The sequence below is a fragment of the Capricornis sumatraensis genome, chromosome 2 (genome assembly GCF_032405125.1).
Source record: "Capricornis sumatraensis isolate serow.1 chromosome 2, serow.2, whole genome shotgun sequence".
In the NCBI taxonomy this organism is placed as follows: Eukaryota; Metazoa; Chordata; class Mammalia; order Artiodactyla; family Bovidae; genus Capricornis; species Capricornis sumatraensis.
Window position 1 is genome coordinate 210,872,665 of NC_091070.1, and position 17,138 is coordinate 210,889,802.

General features: G+C 40.5%; 1 protein-coding gene across 1 annotated transcript in view; it reads left to right on the forward strand.

The window, feature by feature from the left end:
• The window catches only part of KIAA0319L (KIAA0319 like), a 99,141-nt gene that overhangs the window by 48,709 nt on the left and 33,294 nt on the right, over positions 1-17,138 (forward strand). The window contains exons 3-5 of the mRNA XM_068964193.1: positions 7,984-8,227; positions 10,706-10,807; positions 14,519-14,616. Of these exons, the coding sequence (XP_068820294.1) occupies positions 7,984-8,227; positions 10,706-10,807; positions 14,519-14,616 (444 nt within the window). The remainder of the gene's footprint in view (positions 1-7,983; positions 8,228-10,705; positions 10,808-14,518; positions 14,617-17,138) is intronic.

Genomic DNA, 17,138 nt, shown 5'->3' on the forward strand with positions numbered 1-17,138 from the left:
GGTAGTTGGATTCTTTCTGTTACTGTATAGTGTCCCACTGTGTGGACATGTCATAATTTGTTTATCCACTTGTTGATGCACATTTGGGTTTTTCCAGATTTTGGCTATAGATAAAGCTGCTAGGAACATTTGTGTGGTCTTTGTATGAACATACGTTTAAATTTTTCTTGGGTAAATACCAGGGAGTGGAATAGCTGGGTCATATCATAGGTTCTATATTTAATATTTTAAGAAAATTACCAAATTATTTCCCAAATGGTTGTACCATTTTACATTCCTATTAGTAATGTATGAAAGTTCTCATTCCTCTGCATTCTCACCATCACTTGGTATAAGTCTTTTTCATTTTAGATATGGTGAAAGAAAGTGAAGTCGCTCAGTCATGTCCGACTCTTTGCGACCCCATGGACTGTAGCCTACCAGTCTCCTCCATCCATGGGATTTTCCAGGCAAGAATACTGGAGTGGGTTGCCATTTAATAGATATGTAATAGTATCTCATTATGGTTTTGTTTGCATTTCCCTAATTACTAATGGTGTTGAACATCTTTTCATGTTTATCTTTTCTTAGTTGCTATCCAGATGTTTTTGGTAAAGTGTTCATGTTTTCCCCCATTTAAAAACTTGGATTGTTTTCATATGTATATGTATATATATATACACATGTATGTGTATATATATATACACACACACACATATATTTTGCATATAAGTAATTTATCAGATATGTGTTTTACAAATATTTTCTCAGTCTCTGGCTTGCTTTTCATTCTGTAAGCAGTGTTTTTAAAAAAATTTTTAAATTGAAATATCCTTGAACTGAAGAGCCTAGCGATTTTTTCAATGGATCATGCTTTTGATCTTCTATCTAACAGAGGTTTCTCCTAAGTTTTCTTTCAAAAGTTTTATAGTTTTAGATTTTAAATTTAGGGCTGGAAAAGGATAGGAAATGGTTTCCTTCCCTCCTTTTGATCAGTCTGGCTAGATTTTCTTGAAGACAATCCTTGGTTTCATTTCTTTTTCTCTATTGCTTTCTCTTGTCTCTCATTGATTTTTGTTCTAATTTTTATTATTTCATTTCATTTTGTTCTAATTTTTTACTATTTTATGGCTGTTTAATTTGGATTTCATTTGCTCTTTTTTTCTAGTTTTTTAAGGTATAATCTGAAGTTGTTTATTTGAGACTTCCTTCTTTTTAATAGGGCTCTTCCCTGGTGGCTCAGATGGTAAAGCATCTGCCTACAATGTGGGAGACCTGGGTTCGATCCCTGGGTTGTGAAGATCTCCTGGAGAAGGAAATGGCAACCCACTCCAGTACTCTTGCCTGGAAAATGCTATGGACAGAAGAGCCTGGTAGGCTACCGTCCATGGGGTCACAAAGAGTTAGACACGACTGAGTGACTTCACTCACTCTTCTTAATAGGGCTTCCCTGGTGGCTCAGACTGTAAAGCATCTGCCTGCAATGCGGGAGACCCAGGTTCGATCCCCAGGTTGGGAAGATACCCTGGAGAAGGAAATGGCAACCCACTCCAGTACTCTTGCCTAAAAAATTCCACGGATGGAGGAGTCTGATGGGGTACTGCAAAGAGTCGGACATGATTGAACAACTTCGTTTTGTTTCGTTTTCGTTTCTTTTTAATATGGGCATTTAATATGGGCTATAAATTTCCATCTAAGCACAGTTTTAGCCACATCCTACAGATTTTGGTATTTGTGCTTACAGTTTCATTCAGTTCAGAATACTTTCAAGTTTCCATTTTGCTTATTCCTTTCACTTTTGGATTATCTAGAATAGTATTATGTAGTTACCAAATGTTTGGGGGATTTTCCAGATATTGTTGTACTGTTGCTTGTAATTTAGTGCTGTTGTAGCCAGTGAATGCTGTATGACTTAAATCTTTTTAAATTTATTAAGACTCTCTTTCAATGCTGAGAATACAGTCTATCTTGGTAAATGTTCCAAGTGCACTTGAAATGAATATGTATACTGCTGTTATTGTTGGGCAGCTGTTATATAAATGGCAGAACAAATTGGTTAGTGTGGTTCAGATCTCCTGTATCCTTATTTTCTATTAATTTCTATTAATTATTTAGAGAGAGAATGGAATATCACACTCCTAGTGTTAGATTAGCTTCTTGTACTTTGAAGTTCTGTTATAGATAAATAAATGTTTAGGGTTATTGTGTCTTCTTGATGAACTGACCCCTATCATGGTAACATTTATCCTCTTTATCTCTGTTAGTATTCTTTCCTCTTTTTTTTTTGTATAGTTTTTCTGTGTATTCTTGCCACCTTGCCTTAATATCTTCTGCTTCTGTTAGGTCCTGACTATTTTTGTCCTTTACTGTGCTCATCTTTGCACGAAATGTTCCTTTGGTATCATTAATTTTCTTGAAGAGATCTCTAGTCTCTCTTTTTTTCTGAAGAAAGCTGAGCACTGAAGAATTGATGCTTTTGAACTGTGGTGTTGGAGAAGACTCTTGAGAGTTCCTTGGACTGCAAGGAGATCCAACCAGTCCATCGTAAAGGAGATCAGTCCTGGGTGTTCTTTGGAAGGACTGATGCTAAAGCTGAAACTCCAGTACTTTGGCCACCTCATGCGAAGAGTTGACTAATTGGAAAAGACTCTGATGCTAGGAGGGATTAGGGGCAGGAGGAGAAGGGGACAACAGAGGATGAGATGGCTGGATGGCATCACTGAATCGATGGACATGAGTTTGGGTGAACTCCGGGAATTGGTGATGGCCAGGGAGGCCTGGCGTGTTGCATTTCATGGGGTCGCAAAGAGTTGGACACTCTGAGTGACTGAACTGAACTGCCTATTGATGGAGAAGATAAGAGGGTTATGGAAGCTTCCACCATAGTTTCAGTTCAGTTCAGTTCAGTCACTCAGTCGTGTCCGACTCTTTGCAACTCCATGAATCGCAGCACGCCAGGCCTCCCTGTCCATCACCATCTCCCGGAGTTCACTCAGACTCACGTCCATCGAGTCCGTGATGCCATCCAGCCATCTCATCCTCGGTTGTCCCCTTCTCCTCCTGCCCCCAGTCCCTCCCAGCATCAGAGTCTTTTCCAGTGAGTCAACTCTTCTCATGAGGTGGCCAAAGTACTGGAGCTTCAGCTTCAGCATCATTCCTTCCAAAGAAATCCCAGGGCTGATCTCCTTCAGAATGGACTGGTTAGATCTCCTTGCAGTCCAACGGACTCTCAAGAGTCTTCTCCAACACCACAGTTCAAAAGCATCAATTCTTCAGCACTCAGCCTTCTTCACAGTCCAACTCTCACATCCATACATGACCACAGGAAAAACCATAGCCTTGACTAGACGGACCTTAGTCCGCAAAGTAATGTCTCTGCTTTTGAATATATTATCTAGGTTGGTCATAACTTTTCTTCCAAGGAGTAAGCGTCTTTTAATTTCATGGCTCCAGTCACCATCTGCAGTGATTTTGGAGCCCCACAAAATAAAGTCTGACACTGTTTCCACTGTTTCCCCATCTATTTCCCATGAAGTGATGGGACCAGATGCCATGATCTTCGTTTTCTGAATGTTGAGCTTTAAGCCAACTTTTTCGCTCCCCTCTTTCAGTTTCATCAAGAGGCTTTTTAGTTCCTCTTCACTTTCTGCCATAAGGGTGGTGTCATCTGCATATCTGAGGTTATTGATATTTCTCCCGGCAGTCTTGATTCCAGCTTGTGTTTCTTCCAGTCCAGCGTTTCTCATGATGTACTCTGCATAGAAGTTAAATAAGCAGGGTGACAATATACAACCTTGACGTACTCCTTTTCCTATTTGGAACCAGTCTGTTGTTCCATGTCCAGTTTTAACTGTTGCTTCCTGACCTGCATACAGATTTCTCAAGAGGCAGGTCAGGTGGTCTGGTATTCCCATCTCTTTCAGAATTTTCCGCAGTTGATTGTGATCCACACAGTCAAAGGCTTTGGCATAGTCAATAAAGCAGAAATAGATGTTTTTCTGGAACTCTCTTGTTTTTTCCATGATCCAGTGGATGTTGGCAATTTGATCTCTGGTTCCTCTGCCTTTTCTAAAACCATCTTGAACATCAGGGAGTTCACGGTTCACATATTGCTGAAGCCTGGCTTGGAGAATTTTGAGCATTACTTTACTGGCATGTGAGATGAGTGCAATTGTGCGGTAGTTTGAGCATTCTTTGGCATTGCCTTTCTTTGGGATTGGAATGAAAACTGACCTTTTCCAGTCCTGTGGCCACTGCTGAGTTTTCCAAATTTGCTGGCATATTGAGTGCAGCACTTTCGCAGCATCATCTTTCAGGATTTGAAACAGCTTCACTGGAATTCCATCACCTCCACTAGCTTTGTTTGTAGTGATGCTTTCTAAGGCCCACTTGACTTCACATTCCAAGATGTCTGGCTCTAGATTAGTGATCACATCATCATGATTATCTGGGTCATGAAGATCTTTTTTGCACAGTTCTTCTGTGTATTCTTGCCACGCTAGTTTGGCCCCAGGTAAGTAACAGGGAGGGAACACAGCTGCACCCATCAACAGAAAATTGGATTAAAGATTTACAGAGCATGGCCTCACCCATCGGAAGAAGACCCAGTTTCCCTCTCAGTCAGTTTCTCCCAACAGGAAACTGGGGGGCTACAGTCCATGGGTTGCAAAAGGTGGACATGACTGAGTGACACCGTTAAAGGATTCTTATAATTAAGCATATATATAATTAGCAATAAATGTTTCTAAGTGTTTACTCAAGGTAAATTAAAATGTGTTTACGGAAACATTTGTATTCTAACAGTTGAATTCAGTCGCTCAGTCGTGTCTGACTCTCTGCAACCTCATGAATCGCAGCACGCAAGGCCTCCCTGTCCATCACCAACTCCTGGAGTTCACTCAAACTCATGTCCATTGAGTCCGTGATGCCATCCAGCCATCTCATCCTCTGTCGTCCCCCTCTCCTCCTGCCCCCAATCCCTCCCAGCATCAGAGTCTTTTCCAGTGAGTCAACGCTTCGCATGAGGTGGCCAAAGTATTGGAGTTTTAGCTTTAGCATCATTTCTTCCAATGAACACCCAGGACTGATCTCCTTTAGAATGGACTGGTTGGATCTCCTTGCAGTCCAAGGGACTCTCAAGTGTCTTCTCCAACACCACAGTTCAAAAGCATTAATTCTTTGGCGCTCAGCCTTCTTCACAGTCCAACTCTCACATCCATACATAACCACAGGAAAAACCATAGCCTTGACTAGACGGACCTTAGTCGGCAAAGTAATGTCTCTGCTTTTGAATATATTATCTAGGTTGGTCATAACTTTTCTTCCAAGGAGTAAGCGTCTTTTAATTTCATGGCTGCAGTCACCATCTGCAGTGATTTTGGAGCCCACAAAATAAAGTCTGACACTGTTTCCACTGTTTCCCCATCTATTTCCCATGAAGTGATGGGACCAGATGCCATGATCTTCGTTTTCTGAATGTTGAGCTTTAAGCCAGGTTTTTCACTCTCCTCTTTCAGTTTCATCAAGAGGCTTTTTAGTTCCTCTTCACTTTCTGCCATAAGGGTGGTGTCATCTGCATATCTGAGGTTACTGGTATTTCTCCCGGCAATCTTGATTCCAGCTTGTGCTTCCTCCAGCCCAGCGTTTCTCATGATGTACTCTGCATAGAAGTTAAAGAAGCAGGGTGACAATATACAGCCTTGACGTACTCCTTTTCCTATTTGGAACCAGTCTGTTGTTCATGTCCAGTTTTAACTGTTGCTTCCTGACTTGAATATAGGTTTCTCAAGAGGCAGGTCAGGTGGTCTGGTATTCCCATCTCTTTCAGAATTTTCTGCAGTTGATTGTGATCCACACAGTCAAAGGCTTTGGCATAGTCAATAAAGGAGAAATAAATGTTTTTCTGGAACTCTCTTGCTTTTTCCATGATCCAGTGGATGTTGGCAATTCAATCTCTGGTTCCTCTGCCTTTTCTAAAACCAGCTTGAACATCTGAAAGTTCACAGTTCACGTATTGCTGAAGCCTGGCTTGGAGAATTTTGAGCATTACTTTACTAGTGTGTGAGATGAGTGCAATTGTGTGGTAGTTTGAGCATTCTTCGGCATTGCCTTTCTTTGGGATTGGAATGAAAACTGACCTTTTCCAGTCCTGTGGCCACTGCTGAGTTTTCCAAATTTGCTGGCATATTGAGTGCAGCACTTTCGCAGCATCATCTTTCAGGATTTGGAATAGCTCCACTGGAATTCCATCACCTCCACTAGCTTTGTTTGTAGTGATGCTTTCTAAGGCCCACTTGACTTCACACTCTAGGATGTCTGGCTCTAGATGAGTGATCACACTATCATGATTATCTTGGTCATGAAGATCTTTTTTGTACAGCTCTTCTGTGTATTCTTGCCACCTCTTCTTAATATCTTCTGCTTCTATAGGTCCATACCATTTCTGTCCTTTATCGAGCCCATCTTTGCAGGAAATGTTCCCTTGGTGTCTCTAATTTTCTTGAAGCGATCTCTAGTCTAACATTTAGAGCAGCTTTATTTATAAGAGCTGAGAACTGAAAACAACTTAAATCTCCTTCAGTAATGAATGGGTAACAAATTTTGGTATTATCTCTGTATGGTGGACTCTGTGTGTGTGTGTGCATGTGCACGCGTGCGTGTGCTCAGTCAAATCTGACTCTCTGGAGCACTATGGACTGTAGTCTGCCAGGCTCCTCCGTCCATGAAATTTTCCAGGCAAGAATACTGGAATGGTTTCCGTTTCCTGTTCCAAGGGGTCTTCTGACCCAGGGATTGAACCCTTGTCTTTTGCATCTCCTGAATTATTAGCAGGGGCATTCTTTACCACTGTGCCACCTGGGAAGTATGTTACTCGGTAATAAAAAGAGTGATATGACATGATATGAATCTTAAAAATGTTCTGTTGAGGGGAAGCAGCCAGAAACAAAAATAGTTTGTATGTGATTCCTTTTATATGAAATTCTAAAAAAGCCCAAACTAGTTAATGGTGACAGAAGCAAATCTGTGGTTGTCTGAGCCTAGAGATGGAGGCAGGAATTTACTGCAAAGGGCATGAACCAGCTTTTTAAAAAAAATTTGGTTGAGATACAAAACTGTGTTAGTTTCAGGGAGACCTGGGTTTAATCCCTGGTTTCAGAAGATTCCCTGGAGGAAGGCATGGCAAGCCACTCTAGTATTCTTACCTGGCGAATCCCCATGGCCAGAGGAGTCTGGGGGGCTGTGGTCCATGGGGTCACAGTGACTGAGTGATTAAGCACACCCACAGCCTCCTATAGTTGGCCCTTGACTGTCTTTGCAGCCTACCTGCTGTCTCAACACCCTGCCTTTCACTTTGCTTATGACCCTTGCTTCCCAACACCAGCCATGTCAATCTCATTTCTTTTGGCTGTTCATGTCTCTCCCTTCAGCCTCTTGTTTAGTTTACCCTTTAAAACTCATCTCAGGACTCTCTGCCTCCAGAAAGTCTTCATTTATTTATTAAACTATCCTTCTTCACATGCTTCCTCTCCAAGAAAGAGAAGTACTCTGACGGTGTTTCTCGGGTTCAGTCATAGCTCTTAAAGGTATAGTTACCATTTTGGCGTGTGTTTCTAGTCCCACTAGATTGTGTACTTGTTGAGCACAGTGATTGTATTTTATTTATGTTTCGGATCCACAGGCCTGCTTTATAATAAGTGCTTAATATATATTTGATGAAAGATTGAATATAAATGTTAAGTGAGAAAAGGAGGTAAAAGTACACATGGAGCGATTATTACTGCTTTGTTTTAAGCAAAACTTTTTGCATAGAAAGAAAAATACTGGGAAGATTTATATCAATATTTTTTAATACCAATTTAGGTGGTAAGATTAATTTCTTTAGTATTTTTGGCAGTTTTGAATTTTTCAAAAAAGCATTTAACTTGCAGTTATTTCATGAGACATTATCTTAAAAACTGACTGTATAACTTTTGCATGTTCAAATAAATTTTTGCATTTCTCCAGGTCCACAGCACAGACACAATTTTTAATCCCTTAACCACAGACCTGAGTGTGAAGATTCCTGGTTGGTCCGATGTATCAGTTCAGCGTGAGGCATCAGAGGATCCCAGTGCGACTCCTAGCATTCAGCAAGCAAAAAGCCCTGAGAAAGTCCTGATTGCTCACCCTCTGCCGGTGGCTCCCTCCTACAGTTATGCCACCCCTACCCCGCAGGCCTCTTTCCAGAGCACCTCCACACCACACCCAGGTGAGCCCTTTGCTTCTCTCCTTGGAGATACAATGGGGAGATAGAGATTTTGATCAAAGTGTTCCCTTTCAGTGGGAAGAAAGGACAGAGGCATGACTTTTATTAATAAATACTGTAGATTAAAGAAATAATCCTATTAGTTAGTATCCCTGTAATTATAGTACCTGGTCTCAATCATTTTTTTCAGTAAGCTCCAACCTATGGGAATTTATGAGGCTCTGTCTAGAGTAGAATTCCACTGCCTAGACTCAGTTAAATGATGATCAGGGAACCAAGCAGAGACCCACTGGGAAGAAAGTTGGATCTGCACAACTGTTTGCCTTCTGAATGGCTGATCATAGGTCAGAACATTTCTGTCTCTGATTCTGATAGCATCTTTATTTTCTCTTTAAAAATGCTTATTTAGGCCATACCACGTGGCTTCTGGGATCTTAGTTCCCTGACCAGGGATCATACCTGGGCGTCAGCAGTGAAAGTGCTAAGTCCTAACCAGTGGACTGCCAGACATTTCTGCATCTTTATTTTTAAAGCAGCTCATAGAGAGGAGATTTATATGGAGTGTTCCTTTAGCGGCAGGTCTGCTTCATAAATTCCATTCTGAGATATTAGGAGGAAATGGTAAATCAAGGAAACTAAGTTGATCTTTATCTCCTGAAAAAGTCAACAGGGTGAAGCAAAGCCAGTGAAAATGAATTTTTTTTTTGCCAGTTTTTAATTTCCTAAGGTTTCCTTTGGTGGTAATATAACGTGAAATCTAGGGTTTCAGTCCTGCGGCATTAAAATAATTTTTGTGTTCAGGCAGGAGGGTTGTGATTTTTGGTATAATTATGAAAGATTTGGGCTGCGCTGTATTTTTGTCCATTATACTTTCTCTGAGTATAGTGGTTTCTTTTCTTTTTTCCTCTTTTGAAAAATTGCTTCAGCAGTTCTTCTTCCACATCCTTGGGTGTCTAAATGCTGAAGTTTCCATAGTGGATGGTTTCATTTCTCCCTTAGTTCAGTATTCCCAAGCAGACAGATAAATCTCAAATTTCATATTTGTGTAGGAAACCCTTTTCACCTCCCAGTCTTGGAATATGGATGAACCAGCCAATTGTTTGCTTTAAGCTCTCTTAGTTCTTGGGTCTCATCCAAATGAACAATTATTGTTAGAGAAATAAGATTTATATAATCAGTGGTTCTCAAAAGCCTGTAAACATTTTTGAATGTTACAGCTGTGGAGGAGGGGTGCTACTGACATCTAGTTAGTTGGTAGTGACTGGATATACTGTTAGGGCTTCCCTTGTGGCTCAGACGGTAAAGCGTCTGCCTGCACTGCGGAAGACCCAGGTTCGGTACTACAGGGTGCAGGATACCCCCTCACCCTCAACACACACATGGATAATTGGTCTAAAATGTCATAGTTGAGAAACTTTGACTTGTATGAAGTAGCTGGTGAATAGCAGAAAGATAGTATCTAATTATCAGCTGGTGTGGATGTTCCAAATGCAGAAGTAGTTAAGGAAGTAGATTAGTTTGAACTGAAATGGTCTGGAAAGATTTTTTTGGAAAGAAGACTGGCTTTTAAGCCAGAAACAAAGTACTGTACTTTGTTTGCTTGTAGGAATACACCCCAGTTGAAGAAAATAGTTTTAGCTAAGTCCCCTAGCATAGACCATGGTTTCCATGGAGCCCAAGAGGGAAAATGAATATAGCTAGAGGCAGAATCAGGGGTAGGAAGGATGAGACGATGTAATCCAGTGATGATGGATCTCTTATGGATCTCTAGGAGTTTGGACTGAAGCATGAAGTGTGAGTGGGGGTCTTAAGTAGAAGAGTAAAATGGTGGGTGAGTATGTTAGAAAAATTTGGCAATAGGTGTTTTAGGAAGACAGAATGGATTAGAATAGGGAGAACTAGCAGAGGAAAGACCAATTAAGATTCTTGGAATTATCTAAGTCTGTGGTTATATCAGTTGAAATGGAAAGAAAATTAAGGCTGGCCCTGTGGTCAACATTTCTTTGAGGAACTTTATGTTTTTTATCAACATAAAGATGATGAAACAGAGCTAAATTCTATTTATTGAATTCTGTGAAAAGTACTATATAAGGAGGGCTTAGGGAAAGACCGTAGTTAAAATAAAGTGGAGAAAAACTCAGAGAGAAAGGAAGAAAGTGGAATAATATGGTATAATAACCAAGAGTTTTTTTAAGATGGAGGCAGTCAGCAGTATTAGATGCTACAGAGGTGAAGGTTGAGGGTTGAGAAACAGCTATTAGATTTGCTAAAAGCACTTTGTTGATGACCTCTGAAGATTCTTTTCAGTGAAAAAGTGGGGCAGAGTCACATTTCAAGGGATTAGAGAGTTGGTAAATAATGAAGAAATGAAGACAATAGCTGAAAATTGTTTATAGGAGAAATTTGACTACAAAAGAAAGGAGAGAAATAAGATAGTCTGGACCTAATATCTTATCTCATGTGTATTGACTTCCTTTCCAGTTATAAAGGAACTGGTGGTGTCTGCTGGAAACAGTGTTCAAATTACATTACCTAAGAATGAAGTTCAGTTAAATGCATTTGTTCTTCCAGAACCAGATCCAGGTAAAACATCCACTTAATTTGTATAGTGTTTTCATTTATAATGATATCTACATACATTTATTTATTCTGAAAGTCCTATGAGATTAGGATATAGCTTGCACATGTATAGATATTTATATGATATGCGAGGCAGTGTAATGTTTGGGATCATAAGCTTTGATATTAAGGCTGGATTCAAATCATAGCTAAGTCAGTCATTGTTGTTCAGTCTCCAAGTTGCATCTGACTCTCTGCGACCCCATGGACTGCAGCACGCCAGGCCTCCCTGTCCCTCACCATCTCCTGAAGTTTGCCCAAGTTCATGTCCATTGAATCAGTGATGCCATCCAACCATTTCATCCTCTGTTGCCCTCTTCTGCCTTCAGTCTTTCCTAGCATCAGGTTCTTTCTAAATAGTCAGCTGTTTGCCTCAAGTGGCCTAAGTATTGAAGCTTCAGCATCAATCCTTCCAATGAGTATTAAGGGTTGATTTCCTTTATGATTGACTAGTTTGATCTCCTTGCTGTCCAAGGGACTCTCAGGAGTCTTCTCCAGCACCGCAGGTCGAAAGCATCAATTCTTTGGCTTTCTGCCTTCTTTATAGTCCAACGCTCAGATCTGTACATGACTACTGGAAAGACATAGACTTGACTCTATGGACCTTTGTTGGCAGAGTGATGCCTTTGCTTTTTAATACACGAAGTTTGTCATAGCTTTCCTGCTGAGAAGGAATCGTCTTCTAATTTCATGGCTGCAGTCACCATTTGCAGTGATTTTAGAGGCCAAGAAGAAAAAATCTGTCACTGCTTCCATCTTTTCACTTTCTGTTTGCCATGAAGTGATGGGACAGGATGCCATGATCTTAGTTTTTTAATATTGGGTTTTAAGCTGGCTTTTTCACTCTCCCCTTTCATGCTCATCAAAGGCTGTTTAGTTCCTTTTCACTTTCTGCCTTTAGAGTGGTGTCATCTGCATATCTCAGGTTGTTGATATTTCTCCCGGCAATCTTGATTCCAGCTTGTAACTCATCCAGTCTGGCATTTCTCATGATGTGAGTTAAATAAACAGGGTGACAGTAAACAGCCTTGTCATACTCTTCTCAATTTTGAATCAGTCAGTTGTTCCATATAAGGTTGGTTCTTGACCTGCATACAGGTTTCTCAGTAGATAGGTAAGATGGTCTGGTGTTCCCATCCCTTTAAGTCATTAGCTGGATGATTTTAAGTCGATTATTTAACTTCTCTAAGTTTCCATTTCTTTCTTAGTAGAATGAAGATAGTAATCCCTACTTCATAAGGTTACTTTAAGGGTAAAATTAAGTGCTGTATAAGGTACCTATATACCTTAGTGCCTAGCACATAGTGGATGCTCTTTAAATGTAGATTTCATTATGTCCATTTAAAAGAGGAATAAACTGAGACTCAGTTAACCTGTTTATTTTGGTCAAACAACTAGTAAGTAGCAGATACAGAACTTGTAGAGAAGTTATTCAAGAGTAGTGCTAAGATAGATTTGTCACTTACAGAAAAAACTAAGCCCGATGTAATATACAATATTCAGATTTATAAAATTATAAATTAGGGGATTATTAACTTATTATTTAAGAAAACTTTTGTAATATGAGCATCCTTTCTCCTTTGAAGTATATGTTAGTATACCAAAGTTTGACTTACAAACACACATTTTCTCAAGACTGTCTTTGACATGAAGTGAAGCATACTTTGATGGAAAATGATTGCATTGGGTTTGTGTTACTCTCATTATAGGGTAGGTCAAGTAGCTAGTTATAAAGCTAGTTAAAAACAGAATGCCATACTCTATTCAGGATGGGGTCCTTCCATTTTAGGAACACATTTCTGGTACAGTATCCTTACTTTCTGGGCCTATTCATGCAAAAAGTACTTTTCCAGAACCTAAATGCCCTCCCTTTCTGTTCTGTATTTCTGCCCTCAAATCGAGTTTTCCTTATCAATTCGTTCTACCTTCCTATAGAGAAACATCTTCCTTTCCTATTCTGGTGATAAGGTGAATGGATTTGGTGGCCTTTGAAGATGCAAGTGAGGCAAGAACTGCTTTGAGCTACAGTTGCTTCCGCTCTTTTCTGAAAGATGTCCCGGCTCTACTGTATTTTCTTTTCTTGCCCCTGTTTGCATAATGCCCTGTATGTGGGTGAGTTAACATCACTTTGTATTATCAGTCTTCCAAAACATATCAGTTCAAAAACAGATTCTTTCAACCCTCCTTTTCTCAGTTTCTTCAACCTTTATCTGGTGATACAGGAGATGGATGGTTTCAAGCTTTCAAAGGTTGGGGACAGTGAGGCAGGACCAGCTCTGTCTGTTCTTCATCCCCCTCGTCTTCTTTGGCAACCCTGAAGACCTCTCAGGATCCCTCTGGGTTCAGAGGCATGGGTTGAAAACCACTGCCCTAAATCATTAAAACCAGCATTCTGTCCAACAGACCTACAGTCCGTTGTTCCTGCCCTTGGGCATATTCCTGTCTGTAAGGCATAACTCATCCCCCTGAGCTTTTCTGTCCTAGGAATATTGTCATATTTTGAAATCTGTGTTGCTAGCCTTAGATAGGAGAAAATTGTCAGTTCCTAGTGTGAGTCTGTTTTCTGTGTGGAAAAATTTTTTCTAACTACAGTTCAAGAAATGTCATCTCTTAGCACCAGTCCTCCTTCTCCCACTTCTTTCCTGCTCCTCACCTCACCTGACTTTTCCATCTACATTTATTAGAGCTGCCTGGGGCTGACAATTGGCCAAAACAAAGCCAGTATTTTCTGGAGGAAGAAAGAGTAGAAGATCTTGTATCTCAGGCTTATAAAGTAAAATCTCATCTTGAGTCTGTTTGGAATTAAGTTCTATGTGTTAACTTTAACTTTTGAACTCATGAAATAAGAAAAAGATGACCATTCTCTGTAAGCATTTGAGGCTTTTTCTTCTTCCTTTTATTTTTCCCTTTTTGGGTAGTAACTTAAACCTTCCTACCAAATCTCACCCTTTCCTAGCCATTAAATGCATTTTGTTCCCAAAAATATTTAAGACCACTTGAACTGGGGAGGAATTGCACTTAGATACAGGAGTCTATGGTCACTCTAGGTAGTCAGATAGTCTAAGCTGCAAATGAGGACCATTTAATGCTTCATTTGATCTTAATTAATTTCAGTGGGGCCTTTTTTAAATGGGCCATCCCCTACCACCTTCTGCAGTGTGTTATTTAGCTCAGCAGGAATGAAGTAGCTCTTCTAACTCACCAGGGTGTGATGACCTCAGTGAGACAAGCATTGTTAGCACTCTGTAAAAAGCTATTTTTGAACCATGTTATTTAGAAGTCATTGCTGTTCTTTGTTGCAAAAGAAGTTTTGCAAGAAAATGGCCTTTGTTCCCAATGAGTTCATCCATAGTGGTTGGTAGGGCGTGTATTTTCACTGGATGCCACACCATGAGCAACTTGGTATATTAGGGGAGGATTGGTCCAAAGCAGGGTGGGTCTGGGGCAGGAATGAGCTTGGCTGCGGGGAGAGTGGAGGAAGCCCTAACTGGAGCCATCAGCAGAATCTACCCTTCCTTTCAACAGAATGTTTGGTTTCCCATTGGCTTTAGGGTGAAATCTTGAAAACTAAGATCTTATCAAGACTAGAAAAATTGTGTTATTGGCAGGCTATGTGGCTACCCTCTTCATGTGTAGGTTTGTGTTTTCATGATTTTTGTAACTGCCCTTCCATAGGAGAAACCTACACCTACGACTGGCAGTTGATTACTCATCCTAAAGACTATAGTGGAGAAATGGAAGGGGAACATTTCAAGATCCTGAAGCTGTCCAAGGTGAATTTGCCTCCTGTCATTTGCAGGAATGGGGTAGAGGTCTTGACCATTTTCTGAAATGTATAATATAGAACTTTCTGTCCACACTAAAGTTAGGAACAATCTTTTAGAAGTGAATCCTCCAAAAGCCTGGCTGGCTGACATCCAGTATTTGTTAGTGTATGATTCTCAATTTTTCATTTATGGTGAGAATATAAGCATAGTGGTGATAGCTGAAAATATACACTAAACAGCTTTTAAGGGTAACATAAGGATTTTAGAATTTGGGAGATAAGCTAGGTTATTTGTGGCCGTATGACTGTGTAAATTGGCTCAGTCTTTTTTGGGATTCTGTATAGTTATTAAGAGCCATAAAAATGTTCATATTCTTTGGCCAAGCAATTTCTCTTTCTATCTGTCTGTCTTTCTTTTAACAACTGTTCATTGTACATTAGCTATGTGGCAAGAACTGGGGATTTACTAGTTACCAATGTGAGAGTTGGACTGTGAAGAAGGCAGAGCGCCGAAGAATTGATGCTTTTGAACTGTGGTGTTGGAGAACACTCTTGAGAGACCCTTGGACTGCAAGGAGATCCAACCAGTCCATCCTAAAGGAGACCAGTCCTGGGTGTTCATTAGAAGGACTGATGCTGAGGCTGAAATTCCAATACTTTGGCCATCTCATGCGAAGAGTTGACTCATTGGAAAAGACCCTGATGCTGGGAGGGATTTGGGACAGGAGGAGAAGGGGACAACAGAGGATGAGATGGCTGGATGGCATCACCGACTCGATGCACATGAGTTTGGGTGAACTCCGGGAGTCGGTGACGGACAGGGAGGCCTGGCGTGCTGCGATTCATGGGGTCGCAGAGTTGGAGACGACTGAGTGACTGAACTGAACTGAATCATAATATTAACATTTATGGAAAGTAGAGTCGAGTAGGCGCTGTTGACTGAAGCAGGTAAATAGAACAGGGATACGCTGGGTCAGTGTAGCGGGTATTGAAGCCCCAGGGAGTTAGAGTAGATTTCTTAAAAGAGTTGGCAACTACTTGGGTCATGAAATGTGACTGGCTTACTGGATAAAGTGTAGAGTGGTAATATCCCAAACAGAGGAAGGAATGTGTCCACTGGGCCAAATGATAGAGAGAAATATGGGGAAAAGGGAATTATATGTGGTTCATCCTGACTGGACCCCATGGTGTGAGAAGAGCAAGTGGCACAAATGAGTTGGAGAGATGTAGGGGCCAGATTGCACAGAGCCTTGTGTGCAAGAAGGAGGACTTTGATTCTTATCCAGAGGGAGCTTTTGAAAGGTTTTAAGCAGGTGAATGACATGTTCAGATTTTCAGTTTAGAGAAATCACCCTGACTGCAGATTGGAGGAGAGAAGACTGACACTAGGGACACGGTGCGGAATCTGTTGAAACATGTAGGTATGAGATTGATAATAGTCTGAGTGAAAAAAAGCAAAACAAATAACATAAGCCTTGAAAGCCACCCATCGAGCGCTTTCCATGTGCTAGACACAGGGCTAATTGTTTTATGCAGTTATTTCATTTAATCTTCCTAACAACCCCAAGGCATAGATATTAATATTTAATATTAATTAAAGCTAAAAATTAGAAAAATAAAGTGGTTTGGTCTAAGTGCACAAGGCTATTAAATGATAAATTTGAACTGGAATTTTCCATCTCTGAAGCCCATGCTCTTAACAACTGTGCTGTGATGAATGGTTAAAAACTAAGGTGATGAATAGTGTGAATAGAGAGAAGTGGGTGGATTTGAGAAATATTATGGAGGTCAATCTGGTGATCAGTTAGTTAATTGGATGGAGGTGTTGGGGAAGAGAGATCTAGGATAATTTGAGCCTTTTGGCCTAGGAACTGGCTGGATGGTGGTGCATTTGTGACAGTATTCACCAAAGTGAGAAGTATAGAAAGAGGAGCAGGTTTGGAGGAGATTTGCAGACTATTAATTCATTTGGGGACAGAGTGAGTTTGAGGAACCTGTGAAACATTTGAGTGGAAGTGACCAGTAGGCAGCTGAGGATAAAGGGCTAGAGATCAGGATGCAGGTCTGGGCTACAGAGATAGTACACCAGCATCTAATAGGTGACAGCCAAAGCCATGGTAATAGATAAATCATCCAGAGATTATAGAGAGTGAAGAAGTAAATGGCTTGCAGTTGGGATCCTGGGGAACACAGTCGTTAAAGGTATGGAAGGAAGAGGAAATGGGAGAAAATGAGGAGTAGGCATAGAAGTGAAAGTCAAGGAAGGGGAGCCTCACAGGAAGAAGAAAGTGGTCAGAAATGCTACATGCGTTCGATTAGCATGCACCCAAAGGCGATAATTCAAGAGAAAAAAGTCATTTGCCTGAAAGATGTTCATCACAGCATTAGTTATAATATTTAAATTTGTGAAACAACTCAAATATCCAACAGTGTGAAATGCTTATGTGAATTATGGCACATTTAGTCACGTACTATTCTGCAGCCATTAAAATGACTATTAAAGAGACTGTTCTAATGGGAAAAGTGTTC